Below are 19,285 nucleotides of genomic sequence, written 5' to 3' on the forward strand. Positions count from 1 at the left end.
AGTTCGTAGCTTCCTTCTTAACTCTTTTGATTTGTCCTTGTGTCTTATATGCCCATTTATTCATCTAGCCCTAAGTATTCTGGAGAAAATGCTTCTCTTGTCCTGGCCAAAGGCTCCTCATCGTGCCCTGGGAAAGCAGAGCTACCTACCCAGCTGTGGGACTGGGTATCTGTATCTGTGCATCACTCGGCATTTCTGGCCAATAAGCACATGTTCCTCTGGTTGCTGTGGGCCTCAAAGAGTTTATTCCTGGGGACAACGAGTCCTTTTACTATGTGATCAAACGTGGTATGCCTGAGGCTGCCCTCAGTATGTCCCATTGCCAAGCTCAAGTTAGACACTGCTCCTTAGGAAAGGAATGCCTGTTTAATGTGCATACAAATAACTCTTGCATTTTTGGAATGACTACAGAAGGAGTAGTTTTACCAGTCCAGAAACCCAAATTCTCAGACTGTAGGAATGTCATACATGGAAATTTTGAAAAGCCCACTGGGATATAGATAGTTAACATTCTACCATTATGTAGCTCTGGTGGCTTATAAAGGTGAATTTTGGCGGGGAGGGGGGTGGGGTGTACTTCTTGCTATTTTTCCCAGAGATTTTTGTCCAAAACTTTGTGATTTATTAAAGCCTTATCATTTGGCTTTGAAAACATTGCTTTAAAGTTCACAGCTGGTTTTCTTCAAATCTCTGACAACAGTAATAAAATATCATCCTGAGTTATTCCAGAGAGGAAGCTAGGATCAATGAGTATAAATAACAGAGACGTAGGCCCAATAGGTAAAGAACTCTAAAAGGAACACTGCCATTGAGCAGACAACCCTTCTGGCCATGGGAAGACCATCCAAGGCCATTAGGGGGAGATCGGGTTATAAAAGGAATATCAGTTTTTGGTGAATGTTGGGCTGAATGACCTCCAAGTTCTCGTCCAGCTTTAAGATTCTCTGATATAATAATTGTGAGTTAAAAAATGAAGATTCTGGCTTCTTTTGACCAGACTATTTCTGACAGAGAGCTCTGCAGTGTCCTTGAACATAGCATGTTCTATAGCCTGGGCAGTTCAGTGTCCTCACCCACCAAATGGGAAATAGAATTCCATACCTCGAAGAGGTGTTATAAGGGTTAACCGAGTTGATCAGTAAAGCATTGATGGAGTTTCAGCATATAGTAAGCACTAAACACTGTTATCAGTTTTCAGGTCTTCAACTTCACCCACAGTGGAGGAACAGAAAATGGGATAAGCCCTGTTTACCTCCTCTAGGGCCTTTTACACATAAAAAGTAACAGTTCGAAACACGTTTGTAGGACTGCCCAAGGCCTATCATTCTGTTGTGTGTGGGTATAATATAAGGGACATTTAAAACTGTATAATACCAATAGGTACTTGTCGAGCTGTGCTTGGCAGTGAGTATTGGAGCACAGCGAATGCTCTGGGAATTTGGAAAGTAGAGCTCCAGCCTAGACACAGAGGAAGGAAAGTCATGAATGTATAGAGTGAGGACATCTTGGAAGTACAGAGTAAAGACAGAGACCGAAGACAGGGGCCTGCGAGCTAATGTGTCCCGGGATAAGGAAGGCCAGTGTGTGTGGTGGGAGTAGTGAGAGTCTCCCAGATTGTACAGGGATGAGGCCTTGAGAGGGCAGAGGAACTGTGTTAGCAGCTGGTCACGCCTGAAGAGCTCTGTCCAGGGGGGCAGAGTGTCTGCAGCCCGGTGTGTATAGGTGTCCTTGAGTGAAGGGACAGGAGGCCGGTGAGGGCACTGAAGCCCCCTTCTCTGCTGGAAGGTGTGAGTGCCTGCATGAAGTGGGGGGCAGCGGGCTGGAGAGACAGTGCTCGGATACTGAGTTCCGCCAGCTTTCACGTCTAAAGCAGCTTTTGTTGTCGGGTGGGATATGTATGAGTCGCTGACCTCTTTGTCCCCAAAAACTTACAGGAATACTTTCAGGGCCTGGAATCTCATATGATCTTGACTGAAACGCTCTTCAGAAAGATCATCAGCTTTGCAGTCCCACAGGAAACACGGTTCCACACGGAACTGATGGCACAGGCTTCCGCTGTACTGAAGCAGGCTCACAAGAGGGGCGTGGAGTTGGAGTACATTCTGGAGGTGAGACTGTCCATGGACTCCCTTCCCCACAGCAGACTCAACTGCAGAACGTGCCATTAAGACAAGACCTGTTTACCCACACCATGCACCTCATAGAACTTTGGAACTCCCTCAGACTCAGCATCGCGTTCTGCCCTGTCCCTCTTGTCCTTCTATTTCTATTTGGATAAAGGCTCTGCTGCACCTTGAGTCGGCTAGCTTCCCTCCATACTGACTGTAGTTAGGGCACGAAGACACCTGGGGTTTCAACAGTCAGATTAAAAAACCGTCGACCTTGCTGTACATGATTGAAAAAGCCTGCAAATGATTTTTAAAAAGATTTTCCAGTTTCGGCTAAAGTATAAATCAGAATTTAGGAGTGGTGTGGGATTTGTCCTTAGTAGAATGTCTACACTGTATATTTCTGTTTCTCAAATGTCTGTGGTGGCTTTTTCTATTTGTGAATGTCATGTATTCACTTTACTATATGAAGTAAGCACCCTCTTCCCTTTTGTTTAAATCATACGCACATCGTCACTATGATAAATAATGAAACCATGCATATCAGAGGCCTGCTGTGTTCCAGGTGCCCTGGGTACAATCATTCCATTTAATCCTCATGATGGACAAGAGAGTTATATTAGCCCCATTTTTTTAACGTTATAAATGAGGGTCAGAGAGGTTTAGTAACTTGCCTGTGTTCACACAGCGGATTAGTTGTAGATTGAAATCCCGTTCACAGTGTTTTTGGAGGTCGCCATCTGATTCACGTGCTTCAGAGCCATCGTTTGCTTCTCAGAGCAAACCTCCAATATAAACAGCTCCCACATAACTTTAAAGAGAATCTGTTGAAAGCCTATTTTGCACGCAAAAGAGGATCCTGTTCCTGAACTGCGATTCTTTAGCTCACAGACCGATACTGTGTTTCTAGACATGGTCTCGTTTGGATGAAGATCACCAGGAGCTCAGCAGACAGCTGGAGGCTGTGGAAAGCAGCATCCCGAGTGTGGGGCTGGTGGAAGAGAGCGAGGACAGGCTCATCGACCGGATAACACTCTACCAGGTCAGCGTCCGATGGCATCTTGGTGTGCGAAAAGTGGCCATTCTTCTTTCGAAACTTTCCCATGGTTTTAATGGAATCTAAGCAAACTTGAAATCAAATACTTCATTAAGTATTTTTACTTTTATTTCAAGCTGTTGACATTGTTGAAAGCAGATGGATTTTAAGTGTTTGCTTTATAATAGAACATAAGAAAGAGCTTTCTTCTTCTTCTTTTTTTTTTTTTTAAACGAGAGCTCTTTGAAAATTCAGCCGCCACCAAGCATTTTCTGCGGTGTTATGCTGGTGTCATGGTATTCTTACAGCTTCATAGTTTTAAATGCACCTGAAGTTACTACAAAAAGAAGAAAGGAAAGGAGAGGAAGGGAGGGGAGGGGATGGGGGTAGGAAAGGAGTGGGGAGGGGAGGAGAAGAGAGGAGAGAAAGAAAAGAAAGAAAAGAAAAAAAAGGAAAGGAAAAAAGAAAAGAAAGAAGAAAGAGTAACATCTATACTTAGATATGGATGAACCATTTCAAAGTTTCTAATCTTACTTGGGGGCAAATAGTTGAAGTCTGACTAACAGGGCGTGGGAACATTATGGGGCACCAGAGATACTGTAATTCTTAAAGAGAAAAATTGCATCATCCAAACTTTTAACCCAGTATTTTCAATCAATTTTAGCATTTGAAATCCAGCCTTAATGAATACCAGCCCAAATTATATCAGGTATTAGACGACGGGAAACGACTGTTCATATCCATTAGCTGCTCAGATCTAGAAAGCCAGCTAAACCAACTTGGAGAACACTGGTTAAGTAATACCAACAAAGTGTCTAAGGAGCTTCACAGATTGGAAACAGTGTTGAAACACTGGACCAGGTAACACGGTGACTATTATATATCACTGTAGGTTAGTGCTGAAGAGTCTTTATAGGGCATTTAATATTTAATATAGGCATTTAAGATCAGTGGGCATGAGACTTGAAAAAGATGATCTCTTATCTGGGCACTTACTTTGTATTTTGGAAAATAAAGGCAAAAACAAAACCCCCACTTGGATTCTTATGTAATTGTATAAACAAGGAATTAGAAGTGGGCAGGGAAGCAAGTGCCTAATGCACTTTCACTTGGACATTTGCCTATGGACTACACATGGTGGTCAAAGTAAAACCTTAGAAGGAGAGGTAGAAGGAAAGTGTTGTTTGAGAAAGTAAAGTTTCTCAAGGGCAGACTGATTTTACATAGTGAAACGCTCTATTTCTACACCACCTTTATTTTTAAGAACTTTAATATTTTCTGAATAGCCTCAATGTGAAGGAGTAAGTATGTGTATATAGTAGGTATAAAAAGGTGTGTGTGTATGTATATACATATATATATGTGTGTGTGTTTATATATACATATATATATATATATATTTACATTCAGCTTAGAAATGGGAAAACTGAAACTTGCTTACAGTATAAATTTGAAGGGAAGTTGAGAGTGTGAATGCAAGAGATTATTCTCCCAAACCTGTCATGTCTCTTGTTTTAAAATTGACATTGCTGTATAAAATGGGTTAGCAGAAGAGATATATTGGATGTTTACTTAGTAGGCTCATTAATATAATTACAGATATCAAAATGAATCTGCAGAACTTACTCACTGGTTACAATCTGCAAAAGACAGGCTAGAATTTTGGACTCAACAATCTGTGACAGTCCCACAAGAACTGGAAATGGTCCGTGATCATCTAAATGCTTTCCTGGTAAGCCTAAGGTTCTAAATCATTTGATTAAATTTTCTATACCTAGCCAACCTGGAGAGAATTTGTCAATGTTAACTATGTGTGGTCAATCCTTGTGCAAAATAATAGGCTTCAGCATTGCCTCATTAGAGCAGTTTTCAAGGAATGGCTATGTTGTTGGCTTTCGTTCAAGGCAATGGTGTGCTTTTTTTGTTTTTCTCTGGAGTGCTTACCGTAACTCCCCTTCAAGATGTAAAGAAAAATTGTTTACATAGTAAATGGTTCTCTCTCCTTAAGTTAAAGGTCAGACTATTTACTCCCAGTTTGAACATTGCTACTTCTTTTAGGAGTTTTCCAAAGAAGTGGATGCCAAATCTTCCCTGAAATCATCTGTTCTGAGCACTGGAAATCAGCTTCTTCGATTAAAGAAAGTAGACACAGCTGCCCTACGTTCAGAGCTGTCACACATTGATAACCAGTGGACTGACCTGCTGACAAATATTCCCGCTGTACAGGAGAAGCTCCACCAGGTATAGAAATAATCAGAAGTTTAAATCATAATAGTTGATTTAAGCAGTATTAAATGGAAAGAGAGCTAACCTGCTTATACTTAGAAATTTAAATCAGCTTTGTCACGGACATCTTGCCTTTTCTCTCTTTCATTGTTCTGCATACTAAAAGTGAACTGTTCTATAAAGCCATATGTACAGATGTCATATCTTCCAAGGACTTCTTTATTGTCTGTGTGTGTGGGATGTAGAACAGAACCTTCATCTGGCCTTGTTTAAACTCTCTGTTTTCTCATGAGTAAAATGTGAGAGATTACACTTCCCTCATAAAGTGAGTAGTTCTGAGGATTCAATCACAATATGCATAAAAGACCTATAATCTCACCTACAATAGAACAATTGACATTCACTAAGTATGCACTTTCCTTATCTGGAAATATACCTCCCTTCCCTGGATCCCAGACAATGTATGTTTCTCTCTCTTTGATACTCATCCCTCTACCAGGTATGATAGCTGTGTTTGATGTCTGTCTTACCCTCCTAAGCAGCAGCTACACATTTCTAGGGGCAGGAAACATCTCACATTCATCCCTGTATCTTCCCACACCACATAGAGGTCCATAAATATTTTAAATGATGGCTTTTGTTTCTCCAAATCATTATAATAAGTATCTACAAAAATGTATGATAGATCAAGTAAGAGTCAGAATTCTAAGTATATTTTAGTTAAAGAGTAAAGAAATTGGCCATTCTCTTAGGAATAAATATTAGAGTGCCAAAAAGTCTAGAAAATGATAGTTTGTAGTGTGGTATTTTTCTTTCTTCCTTTAACATTCCTGAGTCATAATACACAGAAATTTTTTACAAGATAATTAATAAAATACATCTGTTGAATGTTTTGTAGTTAAGTTTTTTTTTTAACTCATAAAACTAGCTATAAAATAAGAATAATATTTTCTTCTCACTGGTATTTTGATTAATTAGTTAATGTTTATACAATGTTTATAGTATTGGATGTCAAGTGAACATAAGAGGACTATTATTGTTCCGTGTTTGCCTGATATTTAATTTGAGGCTTCTAATGAGGTTAAGATCCAAAGATGTTATTAAGAATGGTTATCTCTGTTGGTACACTGGCAAGTATTAATGGGGGGTTTTTAGGTTGGCAGGATTCTGGTTTGAATTTTAACACTTGTGTCTTGTTTTGTCTCTTATTGGTCAGCTCCAAATGGATAAGCTGCCTTCCCGCCATGCCATTTCTGAAGTTATGACTTGGATTTCTCTCATGGAAAATGTTATTCAAAAGGATGAAGAGAATATAAAAAATTCAATAGGTTACAAGGCAATTCATGAATACCTTCAGAAATATAAGGTAATGGGACATTTTTTTTCTTTTAATTTTTTATATTTTAGGACTATTTTGTTAAAAGAATTCAAAAAGCTCAAATTATAGACATCAGATTTTGGAGTGTATGTTTCATGTATAGTGACCAGATAGGGGAACAAGGGTAAGAAAACTGCCTCCCTAGTTGTAGACATGGAAAAGTTGTCCGGTATTAGAAATAGTTTTGAATATGATTTTGTGTCATTTAAAAAATGATAAAACAAACCATGAGAGACTCTTAACTCTGGGAAACAAACTGAGGGTTGCTGAAGGGGAAGAGGGTGAGAGCGTGGGGTAACTGGGTGATGGGGGTTAAGGACAACCTATGATGTGATGAGCACTCAGTGTTATAAGCAAATGCTGAATAACTGAATTCTACATCTGAAACAAAAAAGATAATTCTAAAGAAGAAAATGGTATAATTTATAAATATGTTATAGTGAGATTATACAATTCATCCAATTCTACATCCCCTACCTAAAATATATCCATGTATTCATATTCAACATACTAATAAATTCAAAATTTCACAAATTCTTATAAGTTCAAATTCAGTGTAATTATAAATTCAAAATTTATAAATTCAGGATGGTTATATGTGATATATAATGAACTTCTGATAATAATGCATTATGTAAATATATACAGATTTTGCCATTTGGACTAAATCATGGAAATGATATTAATCTTAAGGTTACTTGAGGCTTCCCAATTCCTGATGAAATATAAGATATTTATATGCATAACCTTGTTTTCTTATTTTCTCCCTTCCCTTTTCAGGGTTTTAAGATAGATATTAACTGTAAACAGTTGACAGTTGATTTTGTGAATCAGTCCGTGCTACAAATCAGTAGTCAGGATGTGGAAAGTAAACGCAGTGATAAGACTGATTTTGCTGAGCAACTGGGAGCCATGAACAAAAGTTGGCAAATCCTGCAGGGTCTCGTAACTGAGAAGGTAAGCCTCTCCTGTCCATAATTACCTGAAAATGCCAAGAACAGGCACACTGTGTAAAGAAAATTCATTTCACAAGTAGCTTAGCTACACATAGCATGCAAACATTACTGCAGGGGACACCACTGAATCCCATTGCTCTAAACACTCTTTACTCTTGTTAATTATCTTCTCTTACACATCCCCTATTCTTCACCTACTACATGTTGTTTTACTTTTTCTAAAGATGCCTCTTAACTTTGCCTTCCCTTTAAGTTGACTTCTTTACTTTCTTACCAACACTAGCCACTGATTCACACTTGGTAAGATTTGTTTCTTAATCATATATACAATAAACTGTATTTAAGGAATTCTTAATTTAAAGCTAATAGTGTCTTGAGTTTAAAATGAAATTGCACATTTCATTTTGTTATGTTTTTTTTTCAGATCCAGATGTTGGAAGGCTTATTGGAATCTTGGTCAGAATATGAAAATGATGTACAAAGTCTGAAAACTTGGTATGAAACCCAGGAAAACAGACTAAAGCAACAGCATCGCATTGGAGATCAGGCTTCAGTTCAGAACGCAATGAAAGACTGTCAGGTAACTTGTCCAGGTGGCTGACAGGTGAATGTCACGGTTTCATGGCATAGGTCAAAGGAAGACTCAGGCCCTGGCGTTGAGATTAAATACTGAAAAAAGTTTTGCTCAGTAATGAATTTCTTGGATTATATGAGTTTATAGGGTTGTTGTTTTTTTAACCATTATGTACTTTCACCTATTTAAAATAATTGAAATTATGAGAATTTCGAGACATACTCCTAAGTAGAGAGAATGCTTCTAACCCTTCTATACTGATCATCAGATTTAATAGTTAAGATTTTGATGTCTTTGCCTGAATTATTTCTTTTCTTAAATATTTTCCAGTGAACCCCAGATATCATGTTATTTTCTTCCTGCCTACCACAATACACATTTCTAAGAAACTGATGTTTTCTTATATATCCATAACATCATTATCACCACAAAAACTTTAACAATAATCCTTTAATATCATTCAATGCTCAATTCATAATATTGTTTCTTCAGTTTTCTTTAAAATGTCTTTTTTTTTTCCAGTTAATCTATCACATAAGGGTACAAAAATGTCCACATGCCACGTTTGTTATCAGATCTCTAAAGCCCCTTTAGTATTTTTTTTAAATACAATTAACTTGTAGACTGGTCCCCGTAGACTGGTCCCCGGTTTGGGATTAGCCTGTGGACTTCCTTTAAGATGTCATTGACATTGGTTTTCTCTCGTCTGTATCTCCTGTAAAGGGAAGTTAACACTAGAGACTTGAAGGAATTCGGTTATCAGCTCTAAGGAGCCGAGTGCTTCACAGGTGACCTTGGTGTCTTCTCCCATGTCCCACGGGAAGCATTCAACAGCTTCTGCTTGTTCTGTTGTTAGTGATAAGAATCTCCAGTTCAGATGGAGTGAGTGTACTCTAAATGTCTTCCAGTGACTTTGGAACACTTAACATTTGACCAGGTGTTCTTGTTTATACAAAAGAAATGTGAGTTATTAGAGGTAGTGCTATAGTAAAATTTTAAAATAATACAATAATTTTTAATGTACAGATTAGCTATGATGGTTCTCTGTAGTGTTTCCAAAGACCAGTTGAAGACTCAGCTGTGAAGTAGTGTTACAGAAACACTCCTTTCCCCAAATCTTGAGAGACCTTTCATAATGATCTTCCTTCCAACTAGCATTTTTTTCTGAGGACACATGTAAAGAGAGATATATTTAAGCTCTCGGTGAAAGCTTTTCCATTCAGAAAAGGAAAAGCAGATGCCCTTGTGCTGGGCTGACAATCTAATGGATTGTCATTTCCAGAGTGTATAAAAGTGACAAAGAAAACCATCATATAGAGAAATACCTAGAAATTTTTAAAAAATGCTTCACATCAGAAGATGGGTGTGTAGAACACTGAAGACTGAAACTATATATCAAGGATTCTCACTGCATTTCCTGTTTTCCAGGGACCAGTAGTGTTTCTAATTTTGGCCACCAATTTTATATATCAAAATGTACCAAAAAATCCAGAATTTCACAATTTTACTTTGAGGGAGAAGTCAGACCTCTTAAGTTCCTAAATTAAAAGGTTTCCATTCAAGTTAAAAGATCATTTAAGTGTGAAGATCAGTAAGATTAGTGCTTCTTTGTTATGTCCTTGTGATAAAATTCTACTGTTAAAACTGAAATAATACTTTAACTTTTCCTTTCTTTCTTCTTTCTCTCCTACTTTTTCTCACTATTTTTCTCTTCTCTTTCATATACTTTTTTCCTGCCATTTTTCCATTTTGTTTCTTTTCATGGCCGTGTCTTCTATTTAACAGAGACGTTACTATCAGAAAATGTCGTGGAAGCTTGGCCAAGTTGTACTCTTTTCCAGACCCAAATTTTAGTCTCATAGAAGGTCACACCAGGCAGTGTCAGGAGGAAAAGCTTAAAATGTGGTTTAAAGACCTTCACACACAATGCCAATTAATGATTTCAAATGTAGCCATTTTTTTTTTTTAAACGAAGAACGGAATGAAAGTAACCCACACAGTTATTTTGGGCATCACATAAAAATCACAACAGCTTAATGGCAGGTTCTATTTGGCAGTACCACAAACCTTGATAAAAATTTATTGTTATTTTTGAGAAATTGTTCCTCTGGACCGAAGTGTGAAATTCAAGCCAGCAGACTTAAATCGGTGACTGGATTTAAGCTTTATTTTGTTTAAAACATCTTGAATATTTTCCCACTCCTTCAGAGGTGATTTATTAATTTAAACCAACATAAAAATAATATTTATGAATTAACTTAGGTTAAGAATGATTTATTGTAGCAAAAAATGTTAGGTTTGGCTTTTTTCTTCATTGATCAGAAACAAAATCGTCTTTTAATTATTATTGAAAGGAAAGGAAAACACATTTTCATTTTGTACAAAATATATATTTCAGTCTTGTTTCCTTCCTGGGATTTGCTTTGATGCCAACATAAGCAGGCAGGCCATTTTAGAGCTATGTTTTTAAGCAACGGATCATTCATTTAATATTGTTCCTTAAAAAAGTTAACATCTATGGATAAATAGGATAAATTTAATTCCAGTGGCTGGATTTTAGAATCATATTAAAGACATGTCGGAAGGATTGTTTATGGTTACCCTTTCAAAGAAGTAGAGAGAGAAATCCTTAAATAGTAAAATTAATGTTGTTTTCCACACTGTATAAAGGACCCATAACTCTAGTAATCACTATATTCCATTCTCTGGTTAATTATCAAAGCTGTCAAAATATTGACAGAATTATGAAGTGGAAGTGAAAGCACAATATTAAAAACAAAAATGATTTCCTCAGGCTGCTAATTACATGAATTTCTAATTAATACATCAAGAAAAAAATAGCCTCATGATAATTAAAGAAAGAAAAATAAGTAAATCAGTACTGACTCACAGCTGATTACCAAATAACTGAATAGACAAATACTATCCTACATTTGCCAAGTTTTTAACAGCTTAAAGATGTTTTTCATGTATATTATTTTGGGATTTTCTTCACTTTACCCTCCAAGGCCTACGTATCTACATCTCGAGTTCCGGAGATACACTTCTGAATATAAGAATGCGCCCATGTTGGGGCGCCTGGGTGGCTCAGTGGGTTAAGCCTCTGCCTTCGGCTCAGGTCATGATCTCAGGGTCCTGGGATCGAGCCCCGCATGGGGCTCTCTGCTCAGCAGGGAGCCTGCTTCCCCCCTTTCTCTCTGTCTGCCTCTCTGACTACTTGTGATCTCTCTCTCTCTCTGTCAAATAAATAAATAAAATATTAAAAAAAAAAAAAAAAAGAATGCACCCATGCTTTAATATTTGGCCTCTCACATCGCCCAGACTTGGGATTTACATCCTTTCCACAAGTCCCATCTGGGGACTCACCTGGGAGTCAATAGGCTCAGGAGGCTCGAGGTCTGATCCCATCTCCCGGCCTCCCCAGCTCTGTAACCCAAGACAGGTTGTGTGACTTGATCTCCCATTTATTCATCCATAAAATGTTAATAGCAGGCTCAGCCTGCTATACTGAGCTTTCCAAAGTTTCCAATGGCATTAAAATATAAGTGGGATTATAATGTATGATTAAGGATGATCTCTAGAACGTTGCCTCGTTGTATTTTCTTTCTTGAAGATTTTATACTGTTGTAAATGCACATCCCAAAGAAAGTAAGAGTTTGACTCATTAAAAAAAAAAAAAAAGCCCATAATCTTTCAGAATCACATAGAATCAGGGAGAAAGAAAGGCTAAAAGAGATTCTGATTTTCTGTCTGAAGAAACAGACCCAATGGCAGTTTCTAACTTAAAAGTGGCACAGCTTAATCGTAGCAGAAATGTAACTAAACTCAGATATCAAGAATATTATCCTATTGCATTTTATCCTTAGGCCTAGGACTATGTAACTTTTCCAACATGAATTTAAGAATATAAATCATATTACTATTTCCCACATATATTTCTTTTCTTCTAACTCTTTGAAAAAAATTACATGTTATCATGTCTCTATCTATTAAGTAATCAAATTTTACTTAAACTTGGGGGGATATCAGGCTGTAGTGCACCACAGAGTTCCATAATAGAACAATTTAAAATGACTATTTTAATCTTTCAGGATCTAGAAGATTTGATTAAAGCAAAAGAAAAAGAGGTGGAGAAAATTGAGCAGAATGGACTTGCTTTGATTCAGAACAAGAAAGAAGAAGTCTCTGGTGTTGTCATGAGCGCGCTGCGGGAGCTCAGCCAAACATGGGCAAATTTAGACCACATGGTAATATTGCTTGAGGAGACCTGACTCCAAACATGTCATGGCGTTTTAGTTTTCCTAAAATAACTGAGTAAATAGTTACTGAACCTCTACATTATCTTTTTGTATTAAGTATACTTCATTAACTAAGATTTTTATTTATGTGTGTGAGAGAAAGGGAGAGTACGCATGCATGCACAGGGGGAGAAGCGGAGGGGAAGCAGACTCCGCACTGAGTGTGAAACCCAACACGGGTTTCATCCCATCTCCCAACCTGGAAGATCTGACCTGAGCCAAAACCAAGTCAGATGCTTACCGACTGAGCCACCCAGGCACCCCTATTAACCTCTTTTTTAAAATAAAATCTAGCTTTGGATATTTCCTATAATAAACCGTTATTATGATATACATTATTATGAATTATTATGAACATTACTCTTTTAATAACACCAGGATTACATTTAGAAGATTAAGGGTGACATTTGGGAAATCCAAAGTAGATGTCTTTCCAAATGACACAGACCAAACTAAGAGCCTGAATTTTCTGTTGCAGATAAGTCTCAGGAAAGAATGTTCTTAGATGTTTTGTCTTAAGATATAAATTTGAGTGTGTGTGTGTGTGTGTGTGTGTGTGTGTGTGTGTGTGAACGTGCCTATGTGAGATAAAAAGAGATAGAGGAGAATGAGGGAGGAGATAGCTAGCTAGCTAGATAGATAGACAGATTTTTATTTCATTTCCTGGGACCAGACTGCCTAGATCTCTCTTAGTCCAAAAGTATGATCTTAGGTGATTTTCATAACCTCATTGTGCCTCTGGTTTTTTATCTATAGGATGGGAATTATAATTACACCCATCTCATAAGGTTGTTACAAGGACTAAATGAGTTAATGCATTTAAAATAATAATATATTTCCAAATTAAATATATTGATCTTTTATCATTTTTATATTTCATAGATATATAGCATATATATTACATATATTTACATACAAAGGTTATAAGTTACCTTTTAAAGCATTTTAATTTAGACTGAGTGGTCAAAATTCACAAAAAGACATACATTTCATTGTGGCGGTCTTTCAAGTCTTTTTTTTTTTTCTCATTTCTTTATAATGCTAGAAACCCTGATGAAGTTCTTAAATATTAATGTTTCCATCAGTTAAATATGTATTCTATCATTTTAAATATTTAAAATTTTAAATATGCAATTCTAAGAAACACCTATCTCTTTCAAAAGGTTGGACAATTAAAGATATTGCTGAAGTCCGTGTTTGACCAATGGAATAATCACAAGGTGGCCTTTGACGAGATCAACAGCTACCTCATGGAGGCTAGATACTCTCTGTCCCGTTTCCGTCTGCTGACTGGTTCTTTAGAAGCTGTACAAGTTCAGGTAGACAATCTTCAGGTAAGGAATGAATGTAACCCATCTTGATACTCTTTTGAATTTGAGAAAATTAAAAAAAAAAGCAAACTTGAACAGCACCCTGGAATGTTGCTGTAGATTGTTGGCATTTAATTATTTTTAAATATTTAAAATTAACCTGCTTTGTTTGTAACTTTTCCCATGGGCACCAAATTTCTGGATTGCTGTATAACTAAATGGTTTTTAGTTGCTATATAACTAAATGATTTTTAAAATTCTGTGATATAAATATCCCCATGAATACATTTTATAAAATGATTTTACATCCAGCCAACCTCCTTGATCTATTGCCGCCGCCTTTATGTCTTCCCTTTCTCTCTTTATCCTGCTTCTCCAAACATATTCTAAGGGAATAAAAAGAAAGCAAAGAGAAAGATAGCCAAAATGGTAAACGTGTAAACTATTAACTTGTTTTCTTTTCATTCGGTATAGTAGCAGTAGTCTGTCCGATGCGTGCACATAAGCCTCTTTTGCTAACACTTCCTGCTTAGTTTCCTGGGTGCCCGTCATCACTGAACTCGTACAGGATTGAGGCTGCTGTCGGACTGTGCAGAGCACTGTCTCCTACCTCGGGCCCCTGCCTTCGAATCAGCTGCTGCCCTCACTGCCCTGCACACCATTCACTGATGGGGCACTCTCTCTCACCTGTGGCCGCTCTTTCTCCCTGGCTAAGTCATGCAGACTGGGATACAAGATGGGCAGGAGAGGCCCTCAAGGGATGGGACGCCAGCAAGAGCCCAGCATGTACCCTCCTGACGTCTGTCCACTTCCCTGGCTTGGCTATGAAAGTTTCCATGTTGCTGACCTCATACACACATGCTCTGATCAGGGAATGCCTTTTCTTGAGGGTGGGGTAGGAGGGAGGAGAGATCAAAGGTGTATATCCACAATTTCTTTAAACCTTAAATAGTTGTTGTAGATACTGAGAATCATTAAAACTTGCTTTGAGAATAGTAAGTCTGAAAACAGATTTTATGATTTTGAGGCGATTAGAAGTACTCTTTAATTTAGCCTGTTCCGTATTTAACACCAGCACAGGCTGTCTTAAGATATGAAAGGGTTTTGATTTGATGGCAATCAGATACTGGTCTTAAATAGAACTGGTTTTTGTAGCCTCCGTCACCTATGGGGTTTTATTAAGAACTGAGTCCAGCCCTCCAGCAGTATTTGCAGGGAAGTGCCTTTCTTCAAGATCCTTCGCTAGTCCTTGGTAGAAGACTGTGCCAAGTCTGTAGCCTGTCTAATAAATATTCTTTGCAAGGAAGAACACCCAGAGATAGAACTTACAAGTGGTACTCAGAAAAGTCAGGACTTCTTAAGGTCTGATTATCTGGAGTTTCCTGTAGAAGAACTCTAGATATGTAATAAAATGGGGACCAGGGTTTTGACTTTGAATAGCAAAGAGAATCAGTGTGACAGACTGCGTCCATATCATGGCCCTAGCTTCCTACTAGGAGACGGACAGGGGCACTCATGTGAGCTTTCCCAGCAGAATTCCAGATGCCACTGTAAGAACGTTTAGCTATTAGGAATCCCTTTTCACACCTATAAGAACCAAATTATAAAAGAAGAAATGATGATCAAAAGAAAATTTACAAAGCATCGGAACAAAATAATGGTTTATGTATTTATATGTACATATTTATAGAAACAGCTATAAGTTACTTTTAAATGATTATTAGAATTTATATCCTGTTATGTCATCTGTGGCACTTTTTTTTTTTAAATTTTGGGGCAGAATCTTCAAGATGATCTGGAAAAACAGGAAAAGAACTTACAGAGGTTTGGCTCTGTCACCAACCAACTGTTAAAAGAGTGTCACCCACCTGTGACAGAAACTCTTACCAATACATTAAAAGATGTCAATATGAGGTATGGAACATGCTAATTTTGCACTATTATGCATTATTTATATCACAGCCTTATGACAAATAACAATAGAATTAAAACTTGCCGGCATTTTGCATTTGAGCTTTAGACATTCTATTCTGCTCATGTTTCAATTTTCACAAATGAATTGAAGGTAACTAAATGTAGTGAAGAGACTTAGAAATAGATGAAAACTGCTGTATACCCAAAGATTACCACATTTCTGTTATCTGCCCTTGAACTGTGAGTGTGCATTGTGTCAAATAGAAATGAGACATCTCTGAATTATTCCCATAGTCACATGAAGCAGGATCGTGAAAAATAAAAGAGCAAATAACAGCATTTGGTAAGAGGTGCTAATCTGCCCGTGAGTGTTGGCTATTGTTTCCAGATGGAATAACTTGCTGGAAGAGATCGCTGAGCAGCTGCACGCCAGCAAAGCCCTACTTCAGCTTTGGCAGAGGTACAAGGACTACTCCAAGCAGTGTGCCTCGGCGGTGCAGCAGCAGGACAACCGAACCAATGAGCTCCTGAAGGCGGCCACCAACAAGGACATTGCTGATGACGAGGTTGCGACGTGGATTGAAGATTGCAATGTATGTTTGACGACACTGGTGTTTTCTCCCCATGCCATGCTCAGCCATCTCAAGTTTAGCAAGGCCAGGGCTGATGTGTGCAAGCTTCTGGTATGCCTCAGTATGTGGGACAGCTATCCAAAAACGGTTTTAAGTACCAAAGAGCCTGCTGGGGCTTCAGAACCCAGTTGCACATGTATGTGATTTAAGAGGTCCCTCCCCCTGTTTCATTTTCACAGAGAGCTGTTTTCCCATCTTTCCTAATGGCACGCCATCCTTGAGAAGATTTAGGTTGGTTGTTTTTACACATTTGCCAGTTAAGGAATAAGAGAGTATGGAGAGTAATGTTTTATCTTTTAAAAATCCACCATGAAAAGTATTACCTAGTTAGGTCCATTATTTCTTATGTAAGCATCGACATAATTATTTCTTCTAAGAATTTAATGGTGGAAAGAAGTCTTTCTCTCCTGATTTACTGGTATGCCTCTTTTTAATAGCTTTTTAATATTTCTTTTTTTTCACTGAAGTTGCCAATAACCTACTTTAGGTTTTCAGAAACAGTCTCTTATTTCACCCATTACATGGTTCTTCTGCTTGTCCTTATTTGTCTTTATTTTAATGAACTCGTTCCAAAGATCTTCTTGTAAACTTTCCCAAATCAGTTTATTAGAATTAAGCAAGTTATAAAAAGCACATAAATTTCAACCTATTTGGGGCGCCTGGGGGGCTCAGTGGGTTAAGCCGCTGCCTTCGGCTCAGGTCATGATCTCAGGGTCCTGGGATCCAGCCCCGCATCAGGCTCTCTGCTCAGCAGGGAGCCTGCTTCCCCCACCCTCTCTCTGCCTGCCTCTCTGCCTACTTGCGATCTCTCCCACTCTGTCAAATAAATAAATAAAATCTTTTTAAAAAAATTTCGACCTATTCTAATACCTTCACACAAGTCCTAAATAATCACTTTAAAGCTAACGTTTAATACTAAAGATAGCATAAGGCTTTTTTCTCCTCCTTCCACATAGTTTATCCTTACAGGGTTTGTCATTTTTAATTTTCACTCCTCCTGAGTTGATACATCACACCTATTTTAGGGGGTAGTACTCCAAATTATTTCTCTGAATTGTTCTAAGATCTGTGTCAAGGTCAAAGCTTCCTTCTGTTTGTTTTTCTCCCTGTCATAGGCATCGCTGTCTAGCTAGAGCAGGCTCTACTCTTTCCACCATGTCTGGTGGAGCACCAGCAACAGGTAGAAGAACCAGTCATTTGTCATCTCTTAGTGGTAGATGGAAACCAGAAGCAGAATTTCCACTGGCTTAAATTTTGAGCATTTAAGAGTGTCCCACCAAAAGTGGAGGCAAGAGAAGCCAGGGAAAAGGGTGGAGATGCCGTCTGCTTCTGTCCCTGCCCACCAGGGCCATCACTGGGGTTCCAGGCTCCCCTGAGACAAGAGGGTCTGTTGTAACCATTATAATGCGACCATGCATGTGGAAAATGCTATTGGCAAACTCCGCCACTGTGTGTGCAGAATCCGACAGGAGAAGGCAAAATGTAGCACTGTGTTTTTGATTTTGATTTGATATCAACTACATGAAAAGAGAGGAAAAACATGCCCAAATGCTTCCGGTTATTGGCTCTTCTTATGGATGTGTCTTCTTATGTATGTTTCCCTGCGCTTCCCCCAACCCCCATGGCCTAGTGTCCTACAATGAACCTATGTGGCTTTTATTATAGAATAGTCCGTGTATGTCTAAAAATGTTAACACACATCCATTTTGAAAAATCAGATTTAATCCCTCATTATTTTTCTGCAGGTGAAGTGTATTTAGTGTAATAATTTGACAAGTAAGAATTGAGTGTTTCCAGATGCGTGGCCCTTTGCTGATTATCAGTTTAAGGAGTGCCCTTACCACGTTGTTTCATAATGGGCCTATTTTCATCATCTGTAGGATCTCCTCAAAGAACTGGGGGTAGTGAAGGATTCCCTGTTTGTTCTGCATGAGCTGGGAGAGCAGCTCAAGCAGCAAGTGGATGCTTCAGCGGCATCAGCCATTCGATCCGATCAGCTGTCTTTGAGTCAACATCTGTGTGCCCTAGAGCAGGCCCTTTGCAAGCAGCAGACTATGTTACAGGTATGTTACCGACCTCATATTCCACACGTGTTGTCAATTGGCTTTCTATAACATCTGAGCCTAACCACAGGAAAAGAAAGTTTTCTCATCATTGAGACAAGGCCTTATTCAAGACCAAAGAATTAAAAAGCAAATGAACTTGGAAGTTCCAGTGGGGACAAGGGAAGGTGGGAGTCTTGCACTGTTCTTGACAATGTAATTTTGCCCCTAAAAGCAATGCTTCTTTCTATGGTACTGGGTAAAATACATCCAACGAATAAATACCAAGTGGCTTTAGTGTTGACATTCATATTTATATAACAAGTTTTTGCCAAGAATAAGAGTATTTTTCTGTTTGGTAGTATATTTTAAAAATAACTGATCAATTCATAAACAGTATGTAGGAGTAATTCTAAGTTTTCAAAAAATTACATGAATGAAGAGAAGAAAAGTTAAATCATGTAGCCTTATGGCATCTTGAGGATGGAAACTTGACATAAAAATATGAAAAATAATTTCAATATCCAATTGCCCTTTCATTAGATATCTAAATACCAATTTTCTTTTGTGAAAAAAATAAAGACTGGAGTTCTTGACTATGAAACCTTTACCAAGAGCTTAGAAGTGTTGGAGGCCTGGATAGTAGAAGCTGAAGAAATATTACAAGGACAGGACCCTAGCCACTCATCTGATCTCTCAACCATCCAGGAAAGGATGGAAGAACTTAAGGTAAGTACCTTCAAATCCTAGGCCCCGATCTTCTATCTCTTGTCCTCAAAGTCTTAAGGAATACTCACAACTCCTCACATTA

General features: G+C 38.1%; 1 protein-coding gene across 3 annotated transcripts in view; it reads left to right on the plus strand.

Moving 5' to 3' along the window:
- The window catches only part of LOC111158653 (nesprin-1), a 167,959-nt gene that overhangs the window by 61,259 nt on the left and 87,415 nt on the right, over positions 1-19,285 (plus strand). For all 3 annotated transcript variants that reach the window (XM_022520842.1, XM_022520841.1, XM_022520843.1), the window contains 14 exons: positions 1,935-2,108; positions 3,019-3,150; positions 3,809-4,005; positions 4,744-4,876; positions 5,203-5,385; positions 6,587-6,736; positions 7,529-7,705; positions 8,129-8,284; positions 12,370-12,525; positions 13,740-13,910; positions 15,667-15,800; positions 16,189-16,393; positions 18,313-18,495; positions 19,057-19,203. In XM_022520842.1, the coding sequence (XP_022376550.1) occupies positions 1,935-2,108; positions 3,019-3,150; positions 3,809-4,005; positions 4,744-4,876; positions 5,203-5,385; positions 6,587-6,736; positions 7,529-7,705; positions 8,129-8,284; positions 12,370-12,525; positions 13,740-13,910; positions 15,667-15,800; positions 16,189-16,393; positions 18,313-18,495; positions 19,057-19,203 (2,298 nt within the window). The remainder of the gene's footprint in view (positions 1-1,934; positions 2,109-3,018; positions 3,151-3,808; positions 4,006-4,743; positions 4,877-5,202; positions 5,386-6,586; positions 6,737-7,528; positions 7,706-8,128; positions 8,285-12,369; positions 12,526-13,739; positions 13,911-15,666; positions 15,801-16,188; positions 16,394-18,312; positions 18,496-19,056; positions 19,204-19,285) is intronic.

This window comes from Enhydra lutris, unplaced genomic scaffold, assembly GCF_002288905.1.
Source record: "Enhydra lutris kenyoni isolate GAN:26980312 unplaced genomic scaffold, ASM228890v2 scaffoldscaffold62, whole genome shotgun sequence".
In the NCBI taxonomy this organism is placed as follows: domain Eukaryota; kingdom Metazoa; phylum Chordata; class Mammalia; order Carnivora; family Mustelidae; genus Enhydra; species Enhydra lutris.